This window comes from Colobus angolensis, unplaced genomic scaffold, assembly GCF_000951035.1.
Source record: "Colobus angolensis palliatus isolate OR3802 unplaced genomic scaffold, Cang.pa_1.0 Scaffold1, whole genome shotgun sequence".
NCBI lineage: Eukaryota > Metazoa > Chordata > Mammalia > Primates > Cercopithecidae > Colobus > Colobus angolensis.
In genome coordinates this window covers 18,829,402-18,854,310 of record NW_012110918.1, presented here as the reverse complement: position 1 = coordinate 18,854,310, position 24,909 = coordinate 18,829,402, and the positions used below count along the sequence as shown (strand labels likewise).

The following is a 24,909-nucleotide window of genomic DNA, read 5'->3' as shown; positions in this document are numbered from 1 at the left end:
CTCTGCCCCTGTGGTCGTCACAGAAAGGTCTCTCTGTTCCTCACCCTCAGCCTCAGCAGACGCTGCGAGGCCAGAAAAAAGGTCAGCTCTTCTAGTATTGTGCAGCGCTTAAAAACCGGGAGCTCCGGCCGGGCGCAATGGTTCATGCCAGTAATCCCAGCACTTTGGGAAGCGGGGAGGCCAAGGTGGGAGGATTGCTTGAGGCCAGAAATCCAAGACCAGCCTGGGCAACACAGCAAGATCCTGTCTTTGCAAAAAAAACTAACAAGAAAAAATTGGAGATTTTCTGCAGAAATTGAGTTCCAGCCTCTTTCCCCCACCTCGTAGGAGCTGAATGCCAACCATCCTGACCCGCTGGGGCTCTTGGTCTCCCGAGTGCACCCAGGTCCTCCCAGGTGCAGTGTGCACCGAGAGCGCCTGGCCTGATGCCCTGGCCTGTGAACCGGGGACTCCTGGGTCCTGTGAACCCCGAGGCGGCAGGCCCGGGAATGGCTGGGTAGGACCAGGAACGCCTTTGCCCCAGGTCTGGCTGTGGCCTTGGTGAAAGCCGACAGGAGAGAGGTGGGACCCTCCTCCTCAGTAGTGGCTGCCAGCCCCTCTTTGCAGGATATGGTCATAATAACCATAAATAACCCTTCGCATGTCACCCGCGGCTTCCACTCTTTATTTCCGAAGAGTCAGTGTCACAAAGCGGGTCTCCCTGTGCTGCTTCCTTCTGTGTTGTCTAGTCTTTCCCCAGGGGTTGCCCAGGGCCCTCAGAACTGTATGTGGGCCAGACACTGTTGGGCCACAGGGTGCAACACTCACGTGGGCCCCTGTTGCCCTGGCTGACAGTTGGCAGGCAGCGCAGAGCCCCCAAGCCCACAGCAAGAGTCCCCTGGCACGAGCTGTCCCCTCAGGGGTCCTGAGCAACGTCCCTGCCAGGGCTGGTGGGTGGGGATGGGGGGCTGGCCACCTCGCTGAGGTCCTGCAGTAGAGCTTGCAGCCGCTGCAGGCTGGGGTGCACGTTCTCCTCCAGCCACTCTTCCACGGCATCCGGGTAGAAAGCCAGCTGCAGGGCGGCCTCCAGCTCCTGCACGAGGGTGCTCCACTGCGCCAGGAGGCTGCCGGTGAGGGCGCCGTGAACGCGCAGTCTGCACACTCGGGACTTGCCCTCAACCCCATGGTCAGTACTGCCCTGTGCCTCAGCTTACCTATCTGTAAAATGGGGCTACTGACCCTATCTCATCGGTGTGCCTGGAGGAACAAGTCAGTGACAGCTGCACATCTGAGACCAGAGGGCCCTTTACAACTAGGGGCTCACCCTCTACGCTCTCTCTAGTTGAGGGACATGTCAGCAGCAGCAGCGGTCCTCAGGGAACCCACGGCTGCACAGCCTGTAAGAGTCCAGGGTCTCACCTGAGTGCTGCGGGCTGGATGTGCTGAACCATGACCGGGTGGATGAGCTTCCGCCGGCGGTGGTAGGGGCTGAACCAGCCGGTGACGTACCTGGGGCAAATCCACATACGGGTGTGCCGTGGGCTACCAAGGCAGCCGTGGGGCAGCTTTACAGTAATACAGAAAATGTTTAAGAGTGGGGTAGACATTTCTAAGTCTTATGTCCCCCAGAAAGTCTTTGTGAAGGATGAGGCTGCCTCCTCCTGTGCCTGGGGGTGGGGTGGGGCTTGTGAACCTGCCCCGTCCCTGCCTGCTCACCCACACCTGCCTCCCACCCGCACCTGCCTCTCACCCACACCTGCCTCCCACACTCACGTGTTGCCCTCCAGCAGCGCGTCCACAGAGCTGCGCAGATGGAGGCTGACTTGTGTGACAAGGGCAAGGATGTTGCTGCCAGGGAAGGAGCCGGCCCCCTCCCTGCAGAGAGCCCTGCTGAGAACAGCTGTCTCCACAGGCGGGGGAAGGGGAGAGAAGGAAGGGGAGGGGGGAAATGGGACGAGGAGGGCTGCAGGGTGCTTGCCTAATAGGGTCCATCATCTCCAGGTTGGAAATCCCAAGAAGGTTCTCCACTTTCGCTTTAGCATCTCCATCAAATCCTCCTGAAATCACAGAGTGGGGCAGCTGGAGGGACCTCTGGAGGAGGGCAGGGGCTACATTGGGACCTGCAGGCCTAGGTGCTGGGGCAGTGGGCGGGCAGCATGGAGAGCCACTGGCCAGACCCAGCCCTGCGTGTGCCGGCCCCAAGGGGACCTGGGGGCAGATGGGCTTGCTGCTTCCCTTTAAACATGTGAAATACATTCGTTATTTTAAAAATCAGAAAACAGAAATAAGACTGTTGCCGGCAGCAACACGCAGACAGCAAGTGGTTCTTCCTGCTGGGCACAGCCCAGCCCGCACAGGTGTCCAGGGCTCACGCAGTGTTTGCCACTGTGGTTCACACAATCAATGGAATATTCTAGAGCACCCGAAACAAACCCATGAGGCCTGTGGGCACCAGCACCAGCGCGGACAAATCTCCAAGCTGTTCATGGATGTACTGGCTGCACGAGGCTGACGGCTGGAGGGCAGCGCCCCAGTCCCAGGGGTGGCGGGTGGGGCTGTGGGCAAGGGACGCTGCAAATACCGTCCATATTAATGCAGCTCTTTCTGTGGGGCATGTGGGTGTCTGTTTTTATCGTTTCTGCCCTTTTCTAAGCAGTTCAGACTCAGCAGCTAAGTCAGTCTGATCTCATTCTGCGTCCTCACTGGTCGCACCCCCGTCCCTGGGCCGCCGCGCCCGGGGGTCCTGCACTCAGTGCGTCTCGGCCATTTTTCTTTCTGTGTCAGCACCACGTGGTCGCTAATTTCCTGTGTGGCCTGTGAGTTTCCACGCACATGGCTCATCTGGCCAAGCCCCCTGCTGACCCCGAGGGGCTCCCAGGGCCTGCCCTTGCCCATAGGTCCTCCTGCTCCCTCAGGCAACCTGGAAGTCTAAGTGCTGGGTCCAGGGTGCAGGGCCTTCCAGGGCCGGGCACCTGCGCCCCACACCTGCTCGGCCAGGTGTGCAGGATGTGTGTGCAGCAAAGGTGCTGCTCCCCACATCGGACCTGCGTGCATTTCTGTGGATTCACTGTGTCTGAGGGGTGCGTCCCACGTCACTCATCGGACCTGCGTGCATTTCTGTGGATTCACTGTGTCTGAGGGGTGCGTCCCACGTCACTCTCCAGCCTGCTTTGGGCTTAGGCTTGGAGACCTGGGTGCAGGCCTGGCCTGGGTGGACTTCAGGGCAGGCAGGTGGCTGAGCTGGGGCGGTGAGACCATCCTCCTGCTGTGAGAACCACCACGGTCCAGCAGGGTGGTTGGAGCTCTGGGTGCTTGGCCTCCTGCCCTCTGGGTCTTTCTGGGAGGGGCCGGCGGGGCTTGGGGTGGCCAGACCAGACATACCGCGTAGAAGCAACTGTAGACAGGCGGCCAGGGACGGGACTCCTGCAGGGAGCAGCTCGCACAGCACAGAGAAGTGGTCGTACCTGGGTCCAGGAGAGGGGCGCTCAGCTCCACAGCCCACCCCCACCAGCCTGACACAGGTGCCCTGACTTGGGACATCCCTGCTCTTGTTCCAAGGCCGTGGGGTCAGCCTGACCCCCTCAACCCACGGGGCCCAGGGCTTCCAAGACAGGCTCTGTGTGGCTGGGCTCTCACATCAACTCCGTTCTAGAAACTGGACGAGTGAAGAGCGTGGGGATTCCTTGCCGTGATCTTTCCGGAGCCACGGGAACTCTGGGTGGGCCCTGGGTGGGTGGCCGGTCATCGTCCCTCCCCCCAGCACCTCTGGCCTCTGAGAAAAGGGCTCCTGCTCCTGGGGGCTGCCCCTGACATCCCCCTCCTAGGGCCTCTCCTGCCCCACCCTCTCCCTTGGCTGCCTCCTGTCTGGCTGGTGGGGTGGCAGCTTTTCCCCAAGACCCCATGAGGAGGGTGCGAGATCAGGCCTGGCGGGCAGCAGGTCACCGGCAGCATCTGTCCCAAGCGAGGGCTGGGGTGGGAGTTGGGGCTTCCCACTGCCGGGTGGGGTGCCTCCACCTGCCTGTGCCTCAGTTTCTTCAGCTGTGAGGTGGGTGACAGATGCCGCCCCAGGTGTGAGCACAGGCGAAGGCTGGGCGATGCCTGACGCCACAGCCCCAGGCTCGCCTGAAGGATGTGCCGCCCCTCTGGGGAGGAGGAGCCTCGCCCTACTCTACGGATGGTCCTGGTTTATGCAGTCAGAGCTGTATCCCAGCAGGACAGTGGGAACTATCTGGAAGCTTCTAAAGAGCCGCTGCCAGCTCTGGACATGCATGGCAGCTGTGAGCTGCCCCGTAGCAGGCTGGCCCACCAGGCTCTGCGGTCCCCACCATGAAATTCTTGACTCCATCCGAATCTGAGCCTTGTGGGTCAGGGCACGGGGCCCCTGGCGGGGTCCTGCCTCCAGCCACTTGCCTAGCCCACGGCACCTGCGCCATCTGCCCCCCAACCCTCTAACTTGAGATGAGACCCAAGGTCAGGACTTGGCCGGCGACCAGGGGTTTATCTGTAGCTCTGCTTTTCACATGGTATCGTCGGGAGCAGGGACCTGGGAGCGCCAGGGTGACACCACGGAGGGTGACGCCACGGAGGCCCAGCTCCTTCATGAGACTAACAAGGCCCATTCTTGCCAGGCAGGACCCACAGTCACGGGATGTTTACAGCTGAGGAAGCGCTTAGACACCTGCAGGGGCCACTCCTACAACAGCGGGCAGCCCTGGCGTCCCCACACCCACGACAGCGTGTGCCTTCTAGGTCACCACAGTTGGGCTTCCATAGGCTACACACTGAAATGTCCAGGACAGTTTTCTCTAAATCCATAGAGTAATACATTCTTTTTTTTTTTTTTTTTTTGAGACAGACTTTTGCTCTGTCGCCCAGGCTGGAGTGCAGCGGCGTGATCTTGGCTCACTGCAACCTCCGCCTCCTAGGTTCAAGTGATTCTCCTGCCTCAGCCTCTTGAGTAGCTGGGATCATAGGCACATGCTGCCACACCTGGGTAATTTTTTATCTTTAGTAGAGATGGGGTTTCATCATGTTGGCCAGGCTGGTCACGAACTCTGGACCTCTGGTGATCCACCTGCCTCAGCGTCCCAGAGTGCTGGGATTACAGGCATGAGCCACCGTGCTCAGCCCATGGAGTGACATATTCTGTCACACTGTTGGCCCACCCACAGATAGCACAGCTTAGTGTTTACATAGACAAGACCCTGATACGAGAAAAACAGAAAACAGAGCCGGGCACGCCTGTGCTGGCCTTCCAAGGGCCCTACCTCTGTCACTGGGCACCTTTTGGTGACCTCCCCTCACTGCGCTCAGCCTTGAATTCTTTCCTGTGCAAGACCCGAGAACCTTCTCGTGGGGTCTGAATAGAGATGGCATTTCTAGCAACTGAGTGAAATCCTGAAAGAACTGAAACCCCTCCTTGTGCCACAAGCAAGACATACACACACAGCCTCAGGTGCAGTGCACACGGGCGGCATGGGGGCTGGGGACCACGTGTTTGTGACCCTGAACACATGAGCAGCATCCTTCTGTGGCCGCTCTGGCGTGCAGGGCCCAACCCCAAATGGCTGTCTCCTGCAGCTCTTCTCAGAGGCCTGGGCTGCTTCCCCTTTGACCGAGCTGGGAAGGCCCTCAGCAGACGCTGGACAGGCTGACGTGGTGACCACCAGAGCTACCCTGGACCCTCTGACTGGCCAGGGCTTACCTCTGCCAGCCGGTCAGGATGATGCCCTGTAGTGAGTCCATGGGCCTGCTGCTTGCCACCTGCAGCCACTGCACGTGGTTCCTGAGGTGGTGCTTGATGGGGGGCACGGCCTGGCTGGGCCCCGTGGCACCCTTGAAGGCACTGGCTGCCCACAGCCGCGGAAAGCCACACCGCCAGTACTTCTGCATGAGGAGGACTGAGTGAGAAAGCAAACAGGTGAGTGGCTTCCGGGGAGGTGGCCGACACGGCCCCGGACATGTCTCCCGGGGCTATACCCAGAGCCGACACAGGAGCCGCCTGTGACAGCCAGGCCTGGGTCCCAGCGTGGGAGACTCCAGAGCTTACGTGGCCCCTGGTTCACCTGCTCACTGGAAAACACTGGTGGAAAACACTGGTAGAATGGGGAGGTGAGGCACCGGTGCAGGGCGGCCATCCTGAGGCGCCATGGGCTGGGGTCTGCTGGAGCTGTGCCCTGGCCTCTACCCGTGCAGGCGTTAGGCTGGGCAGTTGGGCTGCAGGGTCACAGGGCCAGGGATGGCCTTCCCAGTCATGTGGCCACGACAACACACCCCCAACTTGGCACTGACCCTTGCTGTGCACATCCAGGTCGGCCGCGTAGTCCCAGAGCACCGGCTCCACCAGCTGCGGCACCCCGGATGCTGCAGATGGAGCAGACAGAGCGGACGTGAGGTTGGTGAGACACCCGGACCACACCCTCAGCCCCTCAGACCCACCTGTTCTCGATTTGCCTGAAAGTGTGAGCACAGATACCTTTTTAAGACAGACTTGGCACTATGCTGGGTTTGGACAATGAATGCCACAGCCACACACAGCACCTTCCCAAGCCAGCGCCCACTGCAGCGACCCTGCTCCCACTGCTGCTCTACCAGGCCATGAGCCACAGGCACAGCTGGAGCACGTGGCTGAATGGAGGTCACTCTAAGTCATCTGTGTGGCCATGCATGGGTGGGAGCTGCCAAGCCAGCACGGCCCTAGGACACCCTGGCTCCCAGCTCTGCCATGGGGCTCACTGAGCCTCAGGGCTCTGTGTGGAACAGGGCCAGGTGTCTGAGTACCACCTCTTGGCCCAGGAAGTTGCTCAGCAGTTCATCCCAAAGCCTCAGGCAGAGTGAGCAGGGCCCAGGGTCTGGAGGAGATGCCAGCGGGAACCTCGGCCCCCAGTTCCAGCAGGGCTGGCCTTGGAGGAGGCTGCCACCAGGGCGGGTCACTCCCAAGCCCTCTAGGCCACCGGGCAGGCCTGTGCTCTCCTGCCCAAACCTCCACGGCTTCTAGGGAAACGACTCAGACCCGGTGTCAGGGATGCAGGAGGTGGTGGTGACAGGTCTCTGCGGGGCTGGGGCTCACCCTGGGGCCCACTTCCTACAGCACCTTCTTTCTTTGAAGCCGTGGGTCTTGGGCAGGTCGGTGGCCCACCCCTCCCCCAGCCCCGTTGGCCGACCTGCCAGCTGGTCCTCAGGCAGGTCTCGGAGCATGTCGTCCCACACCAGGGGTGTCACGCTGGGGCGCCGGGCCTGCACGCAGCTGGCCACCGCCCGCATGTGTGACAGGCACAACTTCCCTGTGCTGTTCTGCTCTTGCTGCAGCCACCAGCGCGAGGCCTCCCCCTCTCCGAGGTAATAGACCTGCAAGGGAGGAGCGGGACGGGGTGGCCTTGGCCGCCCTGCACACCGGTGGGAGGGTCCGGGGTTCACACCGTATCCTGACAGAGGGGCCACTGCCTGTGGGGAGGAGGCCAGGGAGGGGCTCGAGGCCTTTGCTTACCACCCCCAGCATGTCCCTGTCTTCCTCACTGAGCCCTGAAGTTCTACTCAAGGTTTCCTGTGAATGTTCACAGCAGCTCTTCTCACAGCCGCCAAAGCGGAGACCACAGGGGTCCATCCCCCATGACGGACCAGCACAGGGCAGCGTCCCCCACCATGAACACGGCTCGGCCTCAACAGAGAGCCAATCTCTGGTGGCCAACGGCCCAGAGGAACACAGGTCATACACTGTGTGACTTGGTGCCCGTGGAATGCCCAGGCGCACAGATCCACCGAGATGGGAAGCAGACCGTGGTCGCCGGGGGCTGGGGGTGGGTGCGGGGCTTCAGCCTGGGGTGATCATCCACACCATGAATGTGTGGAAGAGGTGCTGACATTTATACTTATTATTTTGGAGACAGGGTCTTGTTCCGTCACCCAGGCTGGAGTGCAGTGGCACAACCTCCATCTTGGCTCACTGCAAGCTCCGCCTCCTGGGTTCAACCGATTCTCCTGCCTCAGCCTCCCGAGTAGCTGGGATTACAGGCGCCCACCACCTCACCTGGCTAATTTTGTATTTTTATTTTTTTAATTTTTTTTTTGATGGAGTTTCGCTCTGTCGCCCAGGCTGGAGTGCAGTGGCTTGATCTCCGCTCACTGCAGGCTCCACCTCCCAGGTTTATGCCATTCTCCTGCCTCAGCCTCCCAAGTAGTTGGGACTACAGGCGCCCCCCACCACGCCTGGCTAATTTTTTGTATTTTTAGTAGAGACGGGGTTTCGCCGTGTTAGCCAGGATAGTCTTGATCTCCTGACCTCGTGATCCACCTGCCTTGGCCTCCCAAAGTGCTGGGATCACAGGTGCACGCCACCATGCCTGTCCTAATTTTGTATTTTTAGTAGACACGGAGTTTCACCACATTAGTGAGGCTGATCTCGAACTCCTGACCTCACGTGATCCACCTGCCTCAGCCTCCCAAAGTGCTGGGATTACAGGTGTGAGCCACCACGCCCGGCCTGTTTATTTATTTATTTAGAGCTGGAGTCTCCCTCTGTCGCCCAGGCTGGAGTGCAGTGGCGTGATCTCAGCTCACTGCAACCTCCACCTCCCGGGTTCAAGCAATTCTTGTGCCTCAGCCTCCTGAGTAGCTGGGATTACAGGCACCCGCCATCACACCCAGCTGATTTTTGTATTTTTAGTAGAGATGAGGTTTCACCACATTGGCCAAACTGGTCTCAAACACCTGACCTCAGGTGATCCACCCACCTTGGTCACCCAAAGTGCTGGGATTACAGGCGTGAGTCACCACACCCAGCCTATATTTTAAAATGGTTAGAATGGTAAAACGTATGTGGATTTTACACACTCTGATTTCCTTCAAAAAAAAAAAAAGGAAACTTCTGGAGCTAAAATGTTTAGCTTGGGTTCCCCATGAGCCACAGCCCTGTAGAACCTCCCAGCCCCGTGGGCACCAACCCTGCTCCTTTCAGCTCCGCATCCTGCCCAGGCCCTGACTGAGCTGGAGTCCAGTGAGTGGAGGGAGGGGCGAGGGTGGGGACTCACTGGGCTGGAAGGGTCACATCTCCGGCACCGCCTGGGGACCACCTTTTCCAGTGGGTGCTTTGGGTTCCTCTCAGCAACAAAAGGGTGTCCCTCGAGTTGTACCCTGACTCGCACTGACTGCTGGTCCTGGGGTGTGAACCTGCTCACCACCCACAGGCCTCTGCCAACCCAGCTGCCCGGGGTGGTCTCATCTGACACGAGGGCACCTCCCTCGGGCTCTGCAGGCTGTCCCGTGCCAGGCCGTCCATCCACCCAGAGAAGATGCTGGACGGGGCTCCCTGAGGGGAACCAGCCTGGCTCTAGGCCTCAGTGCCTGGACGATTTTCCTATTTAAAAGGACAAGCCATGATAGGGGAGAGCGTCCTGCGCAGAGCTGGGGTGACGGCACCCACCTCGTCACACCCGACGTGCAGCCATCGGACGCCTGGGTGCAGCTCCAGGACCTGGTCGATCATGGCGCCCACCAGTGCCAGGGACTCTGCCTCGTGGGGGTTCAGGGTGCAGGGGAAGGGGCCCACCTCCCGCAGGTGGGCGAAGGCCGCATGCTTCAGCACAAACTGCGGAGAGACAGGAGCTCACGTTGGGGGCGGAGGACTGGGCTCATCTCCTTCTGCCCACCTGGGGCTTCTGTTTCAAATCTACGGATAATACAAAAACATTAGGCCAGGCACAGAGGCTCCGTCCCATAATCCCAGCACCTTCGGAGGCTGAGGTGGGCAGAATGTTTGAGCTCAGGCGTTGAGACCAGCCTGGACAACATGGTGAAACCCCATGGAGCTCGCTCTGTCGCCCAGGCTGGAGTGCACAATCTTGGCTCACTGCAAACCCTGCCTCCCAGGTTCAAGTAATCCTCCCGCCTCAGCCTTCCCAGTAGCTGGGATTACAGGCATGTGCCACCATGCCCAGCTAATTTTAGTATTTTTTGTAGAGATGGCATTTCGCTATGTTGGCCAGGCTGGTCTTGAATTCCTGACCACAAGTGATTCGCCTGTCTTGGCCTCCCAAAGTGCTGGGATTACAGGTGTGAACCACCGCGCCCAGCCTAAGTAATTTTTTTTTTTTTTTTTGAGATGGAGTCTGGCTCTGTCGCCCAGGCGGGAGTGCAGTGGTGCGATCTCGGGTCACTGCAAGCTCCGCCTCCTGGGTTCATGCCATTCTCCTGCCTCAGCCTCCCAAGTAGCTGGGACTACAGGTACCCACCACCACACCCAGCTAATTTTTGTATTTTTTTTTTTAGTAAAGACAGGGTTTCACCATGTTAGCCAGGATGGTCTCGATCTCCTGACCTTGTGATCCACCCACCTTGGCCTCCCAAAGTGTTGGGATTACAGGCATGAGCCACTGTGCCCGGCCATAAATTTTTTAAAAAGAAAATCAGTTTAAGAAAAAAAAAAGTGGCCGGGTGTGGTGGCACCTGCCTGTGGTTCGAGCTACTTGGGAGGCTGAGGCAGGAAGATCACTGGAGCCTAGGAAGTTGAGGCTGTAGTAAGCCATGATCACGCCACTGCACTCCAGCCTGGGCGACAGAGTGAGACCCTGTCTCTGAAAAGAAAAAAGAGAAAAACGTGTATGTAGGAAATACCACTATAACTTTGCGTAAGAACAGAGACTCTGTGGCCTTGGCCTATGGTTGCTCACTGCCCCCTTCCCCCTCAGTGTGGAAACCACGGCTTTGCTGCCAAAGGGGCAGACTTAACTTGAGGTTGGGCAAAAACCCACCCCTTTTGAGGGCACTGTCAGAAGAAGTAGCAACTGGAGAAAAGACCCAGTCTTCCGCTTGCCAGGGGTCAGTCCCTGCTGGGGAGAGCCAGGACTGGCTGGAGATTTAATGGGTGACCCTGGAAACACAAAGCCAGATGGTGCTGCACACTGTCCTCAGGCCTGGCTGACGGGCGCCACACACACGTGCAGGGATCTGTGAGGGCCAGGTGGGAACTGCGCGAACCTGGGGGTGCACCCCCCACCGCCCACACACAGCCGTGTGGCAAGGGGAGGAGGCCTGTGGGCTCAAGGTGTGGGAGCACAACCTCTGCCCAAACCCTCGGCTGACGACCAGCTATGAAGACAGAGGGGTGACCCTAGGAAGCCAGGATAAAACGTAAAAATAAGAACCAGGCCAGGTGCGGTGGCTCAAGCCTGTAATCCCAGCACTTTGGGAGGCCGAGACGGGCGGATCACGAGGTCAGGAGATCGAGACCATCCTGGCTAACACGGTGAAACCCCGTCTCTACTAAAAAAAATACAAAAAAAACTAGCCGGGCCAGGTGGCGGGCACCTGTAGTCCCAGCTACTCGGGAGGCTGAGGCGGGAGAATGGCGTGAACCCGGGAGGTGGAGCTTGTAGTGAGCTGAGATCCAGCCACTGCACTCCAGCCTGGGCGACAGAGCGAGACCCTGTCTCAAAACAAACAAAAAAAAAAAGAACCAAAAAATCTCAGCAAAGACATCAGTGAGCACACACGGCTGGGGGCAGGTCCTGCAGGTTAAATGCAGACCACTTGCTAGAAAACAACAAAACAACCATCACCAGCCACGGGGGAAAGGAGTAAACATTCAGCTTCGCTATAATGTATTCACTGAAATGTTCCGTTCTCAACCAAAAATTCTGAGATGTGCAAATAAACTGGAAAGTAGAATCCAGTTCACAGACTCTGACTCTCAGTGGGTCCACATATAGAATTTATCAAATATTTCAAGAAAACTACTATGAATATATTCTAAGAATGAAAGGAGTCTGGGTGTGGTGGCTCACGCCTGTAATCCCAGCACTTTGGGAGGCCGAGGCGGGCAGATCACTTGAGGTCAGGAGTTCGAGACCAGCCTGGCCAACATGGCAAAACCCCATCTCTACGAAGAAGACAAAGATTAGCCGGGTGTGGTGGCAGGCACTGTCATCCCAGCTACTTGGGAAGTCAGGCAGGAGAATTGCTTGAGTTCGAAATGTGGAGGTTGTAGTGAGCCGAGATCATGCTGTTGCACTCCAGCCTGGGCGACAGAGCGAAACTCTGTCTCGAGAAAAAGAAAAAAAAAAATTGCACTTAGGGAGGCAGAGGCGGGAAGATCACTTGAGCCCAGAAGTCTGAGACCAGCCCAGCAACATAGTGAGACCCCACTCTTCACAAAAAGAAAAATAAACAAAAAAATTAACTCAAAATGGGGCCAGGTGCAATGGCTCACACCTGTAATCCTGGCACTCCGAGAGGCTGAAGTGGGGGAACTGTTTGAGGCCAGGGGTTCAAGACCAATCCGGGCAACATAGTGGGACCTGGTATCTCCACAGAATAAAAAAAACTGGCCGAGTGTGGTGGCGCACACCTGTGGTCCCTGCTACTCAGGAGGCTGGGGTGGGAGGATTGCTTGAGCCCAGAAGTTCAGGGCTGCAGTGAGCTGTGATTGTGCCACACACTCCAGCCTGGGTGACAGAGTGAGATTGTGACTCAAGACAACTTGAATGTTCAAGGGTTCTGAGAAAGAATAAAAATACCACACTCAACATGGATCATAGATCTAAATGAAAAATGCACACACGTTAAACTTTAGAAGAAAATACAAGAAAAATCTCTGTGATCTGGTGATCACAACAAGTTTTCAGAAATGACACCAAAAGCATGTAAGCTCCACACTGGGAGAAAATGCCTGCAAATTCCATCAGAGGACTTGCATCTAGGACATATAAAGAACCTTAAAAACTCAAGTTGAAAAAAAATGGGTAATACACACAAGCAGTTATTTCTAGTATACCAAGGAGGTATACTAGGCCAGGCACCGTGGCTCATGCCTGTAATCCCAGTACTTTGAGAGGCCAAGGCAGGCAGATCACCTGAGGCCAGGAGTTCGAGACCAGCCTGGCCAACATCTTGAAACCCCATCTCTAATAAAAAGACAAAAAGTTAGCTGGGCGTGGTGGGGCGTGCCTGTAATCACAGGTTCTCAGGAGGCTGAGGCAGGAGAATCACTTGAACTCGGGAGGCGGAGGTTGTAGTGAGCCAAGATTGCACCACTGCACTCCAGCCTGGGAAACAGAGCGAGACCCTGTCTCAAAAACTAGCACACAAGGGTATACTAATAGCAAATGTACACATGGAGGGTCTTCCTCAGTAAGAAACCAACCCTTTGACACGCTGATTTTGGATGTCTGGTCTCCAGAACTGAGAGAACATTTCTGTTGTCTTAATTAAGCCACCTGGTTTGTGGCAATCAGTTCTGCCCTGACAACAGTGTCTTTTAAGGAGATGGCAGGTGTGAGTGGTCAGAGCTGTGCTGTGACTTGCTGCGGTGGGGAGAGCGGCACGGAGGGGCAGAGTGGCCCTGGGAGACCCGTTAAGAGAGTTTCATGGCGAGTCAGTGGTGGTTTAGACAGGGGTGGTGCTTGCATGACAGAGGAGGAGGAGGAGCAGCAGCAGCAGGACCAACATGGTTCAGGGCGCGGGCGGGTGGTGGTGCTGACCATGGCTGGTCTGCTTCTGGTGTGCACAGAAGCAGAGGAGGCCCCTCAGTGGAAGTGACCAGCATGCAGCTGGGGATGAGGGTCTGTAACCCAGGAGGTCTGGAGTTGCTGAGGTGCAGACAGAAGAGGAAGAGGAAGATGAAGATGAAGAGAAAGCAGGAGCAGAGATGGCACCGTCTAGAGAGAGTGGGAGGTGGGCACAGGTGCTGAGAGGAGCCTTGGGGACCGCCAGCTAGAGAGAGCCAAATGCAAATAGATACCGAGGAGGCACAGTCAGAGGCAGGGGGAAGCCGGAAAGTGTGGGGCTCAGGAGAGCAGCTGGGGATGCCAGAAGCTACCGAGGGGTCCAGCCGGAAAGGACTAAAACCATCCCTGGACTTAGTGACCTGGAGGACCCTGGTGGCCTTGGGAGAGACGTTCTGGAGAGAGGGGGCAGGAGGCCAAGAGCGCATGCCAGGTCCTAGGGCAGAGTGTGATGGGGAGAACCAACTAGAAAGGCCGGAGGACCAAGCTGTGGGAAGGAACTTCGGTGGCATGCCCAGAACACCAGCGTGTGTAAGTGAAAACAGCCTTCCCCCTCTGTGGTGTGTGGAAATAGAAACCAGAACGGTGTATCTGTTAGAGAAATAAATGGAACCTAAGAGCCATTAAATCAAACTGTGGTGGTGAATGTTGCATCACTTCCTGTCTGTTTGATACAGATGTGAAAAAGAATATGTGTGTGTGTGTATATATATATATATAAAAGAATATGTATATATATAAGAAATATGTGTATATATGTATATATGTGTGTACATACATGTGTATATATATGTGTGTGTGTGTATATATATATAAGAACAAGTGTGTGTGTGTGTGTGTGTGTATATATATTTTGAGATGGAGTCTTGCTCTTGTCACCCAGGCTGGAGTGCAGTGGCGTGGTCGCGGCTCACTGCAACCTCCACCTCCCGCATTCAAGCGATTCTCCTGCCTTAGCCTCCCGAGTAGCTGGGACTACAGGTGCCCGCCACCATACCCAGCTAACTTTTGTATTTTTAGTAGAGACAGGGTTTCGCCATGTTGGCCAGGCTGGTCTCAAACTCCTGACCTCAGGTGACCCGCCAGCCTCGGCCTCCCCAAGTACTGGATTACTGGTGTAAGCCACCGCACCTGGCCTGAAAAGCACCTTTTCTTTCTTTAATACTGTGTTTTACCTCACATAGTAATATTCTGATGAATACAAGTTAAAAAGGAAACCGCCTCCCAGCCTCCAGGACCCCCTTTCTGGCTCTCTCCTTCCATTCCTCAGGCAGATAGCCTGCCCCAACCTGCAGCTCCTTCCTAGACCAAAGTCCTCTCTGTGTTGTGCTGAGCTGCGCTGCCTGCACCCCAACCACAGGCCCGCTGCACCTACCCCTGGGCACAAGCCTGGCCCAGCCTGCAGCCCCTGGATGCCATGCCTGGCACTAGGTAACAGGTAACTTCCATTCCTGCCACTCACCTCCATGTGTCCAAATGTCTGCACCAAGGGAATCACCTCCAGCTCATTGAGTCCAGCCAGATGCAGGATCTCTTTGATTTCAGAGGGGCTGGAGAGACAAAATTCATGCAGAGAGGCTCATGTGGGCAGCACGTGATGTCCACACGCCCCCAGCCCTTCCTCATCAGGCCCTAGGGGGCTCTCCGGGGAACGGTGAGGCCCTCACTCCACAAAACTTGATAGATATCCTGGTTTCTGGAAAGGCACCTGCTCTAAAATTTGGGAAGATGATGTTCTAGCATGTCCTCAAGTAACAGTTCGCTTTTCAACCCGCGACAAGAGAATGAAGTCATCACATTTTACAAGAAACTACTCAAGGCCGGGCGCGGTGGCTCACACCGGTAATCCCAGCACTTTGGGAGGCCGAGGTGGGCAGATCACTTGAGGTCAGGAGTTCAAGACCAGCCTGGCCAACATCGTGAAACCCCGTATCTACTACAAATACAAAAATTAGCTGGGCCTGGTGGCAGGCACCTATAATCCCAGTTACTTGGGAGGCCGAGGCAGGAGAATCACTTGAACCCAGGAGGCAGAATTTGCGGTGAGCCGAGATCACACCACTGCACTCCAGCCCAGGAGACAGAGCAAGACTCTGTCTAAAAAAAAAAAAAATTGCTACAGAAGGAGCCACAGTCCACCCAGAGCCAGGCCAGCAGCGGCCCGAGGGCAGGCCCACCACAGGGCCTCAATCTGAAATCATCCCCGGGGCACGCGTCCTCTGCAGGAGGGTCGCATCCTGGGAAGGGCTGACTGCTCCGGGTCAACCTCTTTGTTTTTCACAAATGAGCTGTCATTTATGAATTTATCTAAAAAAAAAAAAAGGTATTTCTAGTTTTTGTATGTGTTTGAACCATTTTAGGCTAATCCCTTCTATTGATTTATGAGTTATGTAAAGTCTTTAAATATTCCTGTTTCGAGCTTCAAAGGAACCCTGGTACTTTACTTTTTCACATCGAAAGACAGAACGTCTTCACTGTAGGAAGAAAACTAGAAGAGTATGAAGAAAATGCAAACCCCTGATCATCTCATCGCAGGCCAACACCCTGGCTCACTGTTCCTCTCTTCTGGTCTAACCACATGTGGGCTGCATGGGGTGTGGGTTGTTTTGACACATGGAGCCGAAGTCCTCCCAGAACAGACGTCACATTACGTTCACCAGCAGGTAGTTTTCCTCTTTCTCATTCTCATCAACACAGAGTCTTACAATTATTTATTTATTGTAATTATTATTATTCTTATTTTTTTGAGATGGAGTCTTGCTCTGTCACCCAAGCTGGAATGCAGTGGCGTGATCTTGGCTCACTGCAACCTCTGCCTCCTGAGTTCCTGCGATTCTCCTTCCTCAGCCTCCTGAGTAGCTGGGATTACAGGTGTGCACCACCACACCCAGCTAATTTTTTTTGTTTGTTTTTGAGATGGAGTCTAGCTCTGTTGCCCAGGCGTGAACTCGGCTCACTGCAAGCTCCGCCTCCTGGGTTCCAGGCATTCTCCTGCCTCAGCCTCCCCAGTAGATGGGACTACAGGCGCCTGCCACCACGCCCAGCTAACTTTTTATATTTTTAGTAGAGACGGGATTTCACCTGTTGGCCAGGATGATCTCGATCTCCTGACCTCATGGTCTACCTGCCTTGGCCTGCCAAAGTGCTGGGATTACAGGCGTGAGCCACTGCACCTGGCCACGCCTGGCTAATTTTTGTATTTTTTTGGTAGAGACAGGATTTCGCCATGTTGGTCAGGCTGGTCTCGATCCACCTGCTCAGCCTCCCAAAGTGCTGGGATTACAGGCATGAGCCACTGCGCCCGGCCCGAGTCTTACAATTTTTTTTAGAAGCCTTACCAGTTTGGTAGCCAGGATGGTATTGCATTGTTGATTTAGTTTCTTTGATTTGAGTACTACGAGGGTTTAACATTTTCTTTCTTTTTTTTTTTCTTTTTATTTGAGACAAACTCTGGCTCCATTGCCCAAGCTGGAGTGCAGTGCTGCAATATCAGCTCACTGCAGCCTCTGGCTCCCAGGTGTTAATCTAAACTGCACCATTTTGTAAGCCCCCTACCATTTTCCAGACCCAGGCTGAAGTGAAACATTCCACAGCGCTTCGGTCTGCCCAAGATCCTGCCCAACATCCTGACCACACGGCCCGGGAACGTCCCGACCACACGGCCCGGGAACATCCCGACCACACGGCCCGGGAACATCCCGACCACCTGACCACACGGCCCGGGAACATCCTGACCACACGGCCCGGGAACGTCCTGACCACCTGACCACAGGGCCGGGAACATCCCGACCACACCTTGTTGGTCAAAGACCCAAGTGAAGGAACATCCTGATCAGATTCTACCGGGAAAAAGGACCCAACTGCCTCACCACGGGAATGTCTCTCAACATCTTCCCGGCAGCAAGCCCTACTGCGCAGCCCCTCCCGTCCAGGCCTGGAAGTGCCCAGCCTGTAAGCGGTGGTGCGCTCTGGCATTAAGCTGGTCCCCCACCTCTGTAGGTTTCTGCAACATACCTGTGTTGCTGTAGAGCCACCCTCTCTTTCTTTAACCCTCGCCTTCCCTTTAAAAAACCTAACACCAGGCTCAGGTCATCCTCCTATCTCAGCCTCCCGAGTAGCTTGGACTACAGACCCATGCCATTATCCATGGCTCATGTCTGTATTTTATGTAGAGATGGTTTCACCGTGTTGCCCAGGCTGGTCTCGAACTCCTGAGCTCAAGTGATCCACCCACCTCGGCCTCCCAAAGTGCTGGGATTACAGGCGTGAGCCACCGCGCCTGGCCTAATTTTTGTATTTTATGTAGAGATGGGGTTTCACCATGTGGGCCAGGCTGGTCTCGAACTCCTGAGCTCAAGTGATCTGACCATCTTGGCCTCCCAAAGTGCTGGGATTACAGGCATGAGGCACCGCGCCTGGCCTTAACATTTTCTTATACGCTTATTGGCCTTTTTTGTTTCTTCCTTTGGGATTGGCCAGTTAGTGTCCGTTGCACATTTATCTTTGGGGCTGTCACTGATTTTCACAGAGACCTGTGATTTTAACGCTGAGCAGGGGCCTCCCATCTCCACCACACCTGATTTTATTGATTTTTTCTCCCCTTTAATTCTTCACTTCTCTAACTCAAGGCTCAACTGTGGCCTGAAGAGCAGTCTCTCCCCAAGCGGAGGCCTTCTCTAGCCTTCTCTAGCCTTCTCTAGCCCAGCCTTCTCCAGGCCTTCCCGTCAACAGAGGAAACGCCTGCAGGACAGAGACAGGAAATACAGCTTTTCCCTGTAGGGGGCGCTGCTGATGCTTACGTTCCCTTTAAATGTTTCAAAATTCTCTCCAGTGACTGAAATGAAACTGTTTTCATTTTATGATTATTTTTTACAATTAAAGAGATGAATTTAAAAAGACAAAAAAGTCATGTACCCACCACTGTTCATTTCCTGACTGTTCCACCCGCACCTCCAGGTTGCTGCTCCTCCCACCCTGCGGAACCCCCCCTTCCCCACTTTCCCGCGGCGCCCCTGTCCCTGCCACGGGCGGTGGTACCTGTAGGCAGTGTTACCTGTAGGCGTACTTGGCCCTCAGCAGCCTCAGAGGGCCCTCGTAGGGAAACATGTCTTCATACTCAACGAGGAGGCCGTTTGCACCTAGCGCACTGAACAGAGGAAAAATCTGGGGGGTAAACAGGGAGACGTTAGGAAGAAGTGGCTGCTGGAGCACGACATGGCACATCCACAGCGGGGAGACGCTTTCCCTTTCAGCCTGTGGAGACTGTGGGAGTTGCTATTCCTATTTTTCCTGGGAACCTTAAATCCAGAATATGTACTTTATGTTATGCCAAATGAAACTCCCCGTTCCAGTGACTATTTTGCACAGCAGGGGAGATATGCCGTGAAACAGGGCTGCTACTCAACAGGTTAGCGCTGGTGGCTCAGCTTGGGAGGGATGGCTCCGGCCAGCAGGGAGCCACTGAGAAGCAGCTCTTCACGTACAGGGGCCCAGTAGGGCAGCCAGGCTGAGAGGCACAGGCAAGGCACAGGGGACAGGGCAGCCAGGCTGAAGGAGAATGACAAGGCATGGGGGATGGGGCAGAAGGAGCTGGGGCAGGGGGAGCAGGGCTCTGAAGGGTTGGGGTCAGCACCTGAGGGAGGTGAGAGAGAGGTGCAGAACTCATTTGTTCCTGGGCTGTACTCATGGGGTCCCTTCCCCCTCATTCTTCTCCTCACTTCCTTCTCTTTTTTTTTTTTTTTTGAGATGGGGTCTCACTCTGTCACCCAGGCTGGAGTGCACTGGTGCGATCTCGGCTCACTGCAGCCTCCGCCTCCGGGGTTCAAGTGATCCTCCAGCCTCAGCCTCCCAAGTAGCTGGGACTACAGGCGCCTGCCCCGACGCCCAGCTAATGTTTGTATTTTTACTACAGACAGGGTTTTACCATGTTGGCCAGGCTGGTCTCGAACTCCTGACCTCAGGTGATCTGCCCGCCTCAGCCTTCCAAAATGCTGGGATTACAGGTGTGAGCTACTGTGCCCAGCCTCTTTTTTTAACAGACGGGGTCTCACTCTGTCACCCAGGCTGGAGTGTGCTGGCTTGATCATGGCTCGCTGCAGCCTCCAACTCCTGGGCTCAAGTGATCCTCCAGCCTCAGCCTTCCAAGGTGCTGGGACTACAGGTGCACGGGCCTCCTGGATGACACACGTGCAGGAGAACCAAGGAGCCCCAGCTGACAGTCGGGATGAACTGCTGGACACAGAAGGCCACACAGACCATCAGAAGTTTCTAGATGTTACGGGGCTGTGACCACCTGAGGAGCCTCGGTCAGAAAAGCAGAACCATGCAGCCAACCCACAGAAACACAAGGAGTGATGAATGGGGACCTTAAGTTTGGGAGATCTGTCATGCAGCAACAGATAACGGAAACAGGGACTCCAGCTGTGTGTAACTTGGATCTTCTTTGCCATATTCAATTGTCAGAACACCTTTTCTTTTTTTTTTTTTTTGAGATGGAGTTTCGCTCTTGTCCCCTAGGATGGAGTGCGATGGCATGATCTCGGCTCACTGCAACCTCCACCTCCCGGGTTCAAGCGATTCTCCTGCCTCAGTCTCCCGAGTCGCTGGGATTACAGGCATCTGCCACCATGCCTGGCTAATTTTTGTATTTTTAGTAGAGACGGGGTTTCACCATGTTATCCAGGCTGGTCTTGAACTCCTGACCTCAGGTGATCTGCCTGCCTCAGCCTCCCAAAGTGCTGGGATTACAGGCATGAGCCGCTGCACCCAGCCCAAATCAGAAAGGCTTTTCATCAGCTGTGTGTAAGTTTAGTCTTCTTTGCCATATTCAATTGTCGGAATGCCTTTTCATCTCTGCGTGTTTGCTTTTTTCTTTTCTGTCATCTGTTTCCAAATACTGCACTTTCCATGGTATCTACTCACTTTTACACTTCTTATAGTTTAGTCTTCATTTAAAAAATGTTTTTTCTTTAGAATTCATTTCTGAGCTCCACAGGCAATTTTTTACACCCTCCTTTTGTCTAGTTACATTTCTGGGCTTGTCTCTCTTTTTTTTTTTAGACTGAGTCTTGCTCTATCGCCCAGGCTGGAGTGCAGTGGTGCAACCTCGGCTCACTGCAGCCTCTACCACCTAGGTTCAGGCGATTCTCGTGCCTCAGCCTCCCAAGTAGGTGGGATTACAGGCGCCCACCACCACGCCTGGCTAATTTTTGTATTTTTAGTAGAGACGGGGCTTCACATGTTGGCCAGGCTGGTCTCAAATTCCTGACCTCAAGTGACCCACTTGCCTTGGCTTCCCAAAGTGCTGGGATGACAGTGAGCCACTGAGCCTGGCCTGGGCTTTTCTATTTCTGATTTATGCTGTTCTTTCACAGCTTCTGTCATCTTCTGAGTATCTTTCATCTCATTATAAAATATTATGAAGCAGTGTTTCCTGCTGGGTGGGCTTGTGTGTCTGGAGTACCTTCACTGCTGCTATGCTATTCAGATCATCTTTTTTCTTTTTTTGTCAAGACGGAGTCTCACTCTTGTCACCCAGGCTGGAGCACAGTGGCACAATCTCGGCTCACTGCAACCTCCACCTCCCAGGTTCAAGCGATTCTCCTGCCTCAGCCTCCAGAGTAGCTGGGACTACAGGCGCCCTCCACCACATGGGGCTAATTTTTTGTATTTTTAGTAGCGACAGGGTTTCACTGTGTTAGCCAGGATGGTCTTGATCTCCTGACCTTGTGATCCACCCTCCTTGGCCTCCCAAAGTACTGGGATTACGGGCGTGAACCACCGTGCCCGGCCTTCCTTTTTCTTACCTATCTTTGTATGATGTTAACACTCTTTCCTGCTTTTTTTTTTTTTTTCCTTCTTTTTTTGAGATGGTGTCTTGCTCTGACACCTCGGTTGGAGTGCAGTGGCGCAATCTCGGCTCACTGCAACCTCTGCTTCCTGCGTTCAAGTGATTCTACTGCCTCAGACTCCCAAGTAGCTGGGACTACAGACATGTGTCACCATGCCTCGCTAATTTTTGTATTCTTAGTAGAGACGGGGTTTCTCCATGTTTCCCAGGCTGGTCACAAGCTCCTGACCTCAGGTGATCTGTCAGTCTTGGCCTCCCAAAGTGCCTGGATTACAGATGTGAGCCACCATGGCCAGCCTGTTGCTCATTTTTAAGAACAGGCTCTTGTGTTTGCAATGCTGACAGGCCAGCCTCAAGGCCCCCTCCTCTACTGCTGCCATGCAGTATTAGAAACTGCAGGCTCTGTGTAGCTACTGCTGCAGCATTTTTTGACTTCCGCCTCTTCTGGATGCCTTTCCCCAGGACCTGAGCATTTCCCTTTCCCTTCGCTGTTCCTGCCCAGTTCAATGTGGATTCTTTCCCTGTTTTGTCCTTAGCAGGGGGTGCTGTTCCTCTGGAAGGAAGTTTCATTACGTATTTCTGAGAACTTTGCAGCCTCGGGCCTCCCCTACACCCTCCTGAAAGTTTCGTTAGGTATTTCTGAGAGTCTTGCAGCCTCGGCCTCCCCTGCACCCTCCTTTAAGTCTCTTTGCACTCAATCTCAGACGGGAGCCATTAAAACTCTGCCCCGCTTCTCCCTATGGGAGACCTTTATTTACTTTTGAGGCTATTTTCTGGGTCCTCTGGTCTTAGCACTGTCGGAGTTTCCCTCTTTCCTCTGTTACCTCCTGCTTGGCTGCTAACCCCATACAGGTGTTATTCTGTCTGTGGTTTGGCCCCACCCACTTGTAGTTTGGGATCCGTGGGGACACCCTGATACCTCGTTTTGTTGAAGAGTGTCTTTGTTTTCTAGGGCTGCTGTAATAAATGACCATAAACTGGGTGGTTTGGCCGGGCACGGTGGCTCATGCCTATAACCCCAGCACTTTGGGAAGCTGAGGCAGGTGGATCATGAGGTCAGCAGTTAGAGACCAGCCTGGCCAACATGGTGAAACCCCCTCTACTAAAAATACAAAAATTAGCCAGGCATGGTGGCGGGCGCCTGTAACCCCAGCTACTCCAGAGGCTGAGGCAGAAGAATTGCTTGAACCCAGGAGGTGGAGGCTGCAGTGAGCCGAGACTGCACCATTGTACTCCAGCCTGGGCAACAGAGCGAGACTCCCTCTCAAAACAAAACCAAAAACCAACTGAGTGGTTTTTGACAACAGAAACTTATTCTATCACAGTTCTGAAGACCCTAAGTCCAAAATCGAGGTGTCAGCACACCCAGCTCTCCCTGAAGGCTGCAGAGGAGGACCCTTCCTTGCTTCTCAATAGCTTCTGGTGATCGCCAGCTATCCTTGGCATCTCGGGGCTCATGGCGCATCATGACCTTCTTGGCTGCTGGCACCATGGGGCGTCCTCCTGGGTCTTCACACTGCCTTCCCTCCATGTGTGTCTCAGGTTCTAAATTTCCTGCTCCTCGTAAGGACGCCAATCACTGGATCAGGGTTCACCATATTCTAGTACAACTTCATCTTATTTTGATTACATCTGCAAAGATCCTCGTTCCAAATAAAGTCTCATTCACAGGTCCCAGCGGTTAAGACTTGAACATATCTTTTTGGAAAGACACACTTCCACCCACAAGAAAGAAGCTGTGAGTTTCTTTTGTCCTCTTGTTTTTTTTTTTTTTTTTTTTGAGACGGAGTCTCGTTCTGTCGCCCAGGCTGGAATGCTGTGGCTGGATCTCAGCTCACTGCAAGCTCCGCCTCCCGGGTTTAAGCCATTCTCCTGCCTCAGCCTCCTGAGTAGCTGGGACTACAGGCGCCTGCCACCTCGCCCAGCTAGTTTTTTGTATTGTTAGTAGAGACAGGGTTTCACCGTGTTAGCCAGGATGGTCTCGATCTCCTGACCTCGTGATCCACCCGTCTCGGCCTCCCAGAGTGCTGGGATTACAGGCTTGAGCCACCGCGCCCGGCCTGTCCTCTTGTTTTTTTTTTTTTTTGTCATCCTGGTTGTTCTGTTTTTGTGAGAGGCTATGGGGGAAATTCAAAATCAATGCTGCTGCCACCATCTTCCTCCACCAAGAACCTTGCAGTTGTGTTCTAGGCACCCATTTCCACAGAACACTGCCCAAAACTTTAAAGAATGAAGACAAGGCAAGAAGTGATGCTCTAGAGATAAAAGGGAGTCCTTCCTTACCTCTGAGAGGTATGAGACCTTTGGTGGAGCTCCTTTAAGGTCTAAATGAACTAATCTCATCTTAAATGGCGTGGCACCTGACATTTCAATATTTTCTGTGAACTCCTATGGGGAAGTCTCCTCGGGGACTTCTTCCTAGTGGAGAAAATCAAGAGTTATCAACAGGGGCAGAAGCTTCTCCCTTTGCCTTTCCCCTTATACCTTCAGTTTCAGTTCTGATACTGGCCAGTTTTGATTAACTCGGAGGAAATTCATTTTGCTAACATGAAAATGAACCAGAAGTCTTCCTCCACGTTAAGATATAGAAACCTCTGCTATGTGTGATTTGCTGCTAAAACAAAAGAGCACTCAGCCTGTGGAGTAGCTGGGGTTACAGGTGCCGGCCACCATGCCTGGCTAATTTTTGTATTTTTAGTAGAGACGGGGTTTCACCATGTTGGCCAGGCTGGTCTCAAACTGCTGACCTCATGATCCACCTGCCTCAGCCTCCCAAAGTGCTGGGATTACAGGCGTGAGCCACCGTGCCTGGCCAAGCCACCCAGTTTGTTTATAAGATGGTTATGATCTATAATAACACAAGTAACTGCAAAACAACTTCGTTTTAAAGACCTTATTAAACTAGATGTACTATGCTAGTGAAAAGTCGGGCAGAAGCCTCTAAACATTTTCTTATTAAGCCACACAATATGGTGCTTCTGTAGGAAATTTATCCTAATTTTAGGTAATATTAAAACTAATTTGTATTTCTAGAGCTCAGATCAGCTTGATTATAAAGAGGAAGAAACTGCAAAACTGACTCCAGGTCGGAGAAAACTGTCTAGGATTTAAGGTAAGCTAATAATTTTTAAAAAGCCCCCAAGTGCATCAGAGCTGACCGTAGTATTATATTGCATAAAAGCGGCATCCAAAGGATAACGAAGCAGCTGGGGAAGGGTAAAACTTATTTATTTATTTATTTATTTTTCCTATCTACTATGAAAGCACAAAGGATTGGGTGAGAAGAGGAAAGGAAAGCTTTGCATGTGAGACAGATTCAGTTCAATAATCCAACCCCTGGTTCCGTGCAAGGGTTCGGAGGCTTCTGACCCTAAGGACTCTGTAACACAGCAGGGCAGGCCAGTGGTGTACACGGATACTACGCATTTTCAGTTTTGCATGCGACCAGTTACCCACAATATTCACCCACAGGCTCGGTGTCGCTGCGGGACAGCCACTTGGGAGGCGCCGCTCGGGAGCCCGGCCGTCCCTCTCCAGGTACAGGCACGGGGGGGAAACGCTTCCAGCCGGCGGCCGCCCGGCCGA

At 54.3% G+C, this 24,909-nt stretch overlaps 1 protein-coding gene across 2 annotated transcripts; it reads right to left on the bottom strand.

Moving 5' to 3' along the window:
• Positions 1-643: 643 nt before the first annotated feature.
• HEXDC (hexosaminidase (glycosyl hydrolase family 20, catalytic domain) containing) lies at positions 644-24,364 on the bottom strand. 2 transcript variants are annotated; one of them, XM_011928212.1, is made up of 13 exons: positions 24,146-24,364; positions 23,608-23,954; positions 18,529-18,638; positions 14,938-15,025; positions 9,398-9,562; positions 7,143-7,326; positions 6,271-6,342; positions 5,684-5,879; positions 3,361-3,443; positions 1,958-2,036; positions 1,753-1,854; positions 1,399-1,488; positions 644-1,103 (listed from the first exon to the last, which is right to left on the bottom strand). In XM_011928212.1, the coding sequence occupies exons 2-13, from the start codon at positions 23,689-23,691 to the stop codon at positions 896-898; spliced, it is 1,461 nt and encodes a 486-aa protein (XP_011783602.1). In that variant the 5' UTR covers positions 23,692-23,954; positions 24,146-24,364; the 3' UTR covers positions 644-895. The 2 variants fall into 2 exon arrangements, with proteins under 2 accessions (XP_011783602.1, XP_011783511.1); XM_011928121.1 differs by lacking the exon at positions 24,146-24,364 and having other exon boundaries at positions 1,753-2,036; positions 23,608-23,748.
• Positions 24,365-24,909: the final 545 nt, after the last annotated feature.

Excerpts from the sequence above, each read along its gene's own strand:
- HEXDC (XM_011928121.1), bottom strand. The coding sequence starts at position 23,691 with ATGTCAGGTGCCACGCCATTTAAGATGAGATTAGTTCATTTAGACCTT. Across the intron at positions 6,343-7,142 it reads GCCTGAGGACCAGCTGGCAG|CATCCGGGGTGCCGCAGCTG; the intron begins GTCGGCCAACGG and ends CTCCATCTGCAG. Across the intron at positions 1,489-1,752 it reads GCGCTGCTGGAGGGCAACAC|GTACGTCACCGGCTGGTTCA; the intron begins GTGAGTGTGGGA and ends GATTTGCCCCAG.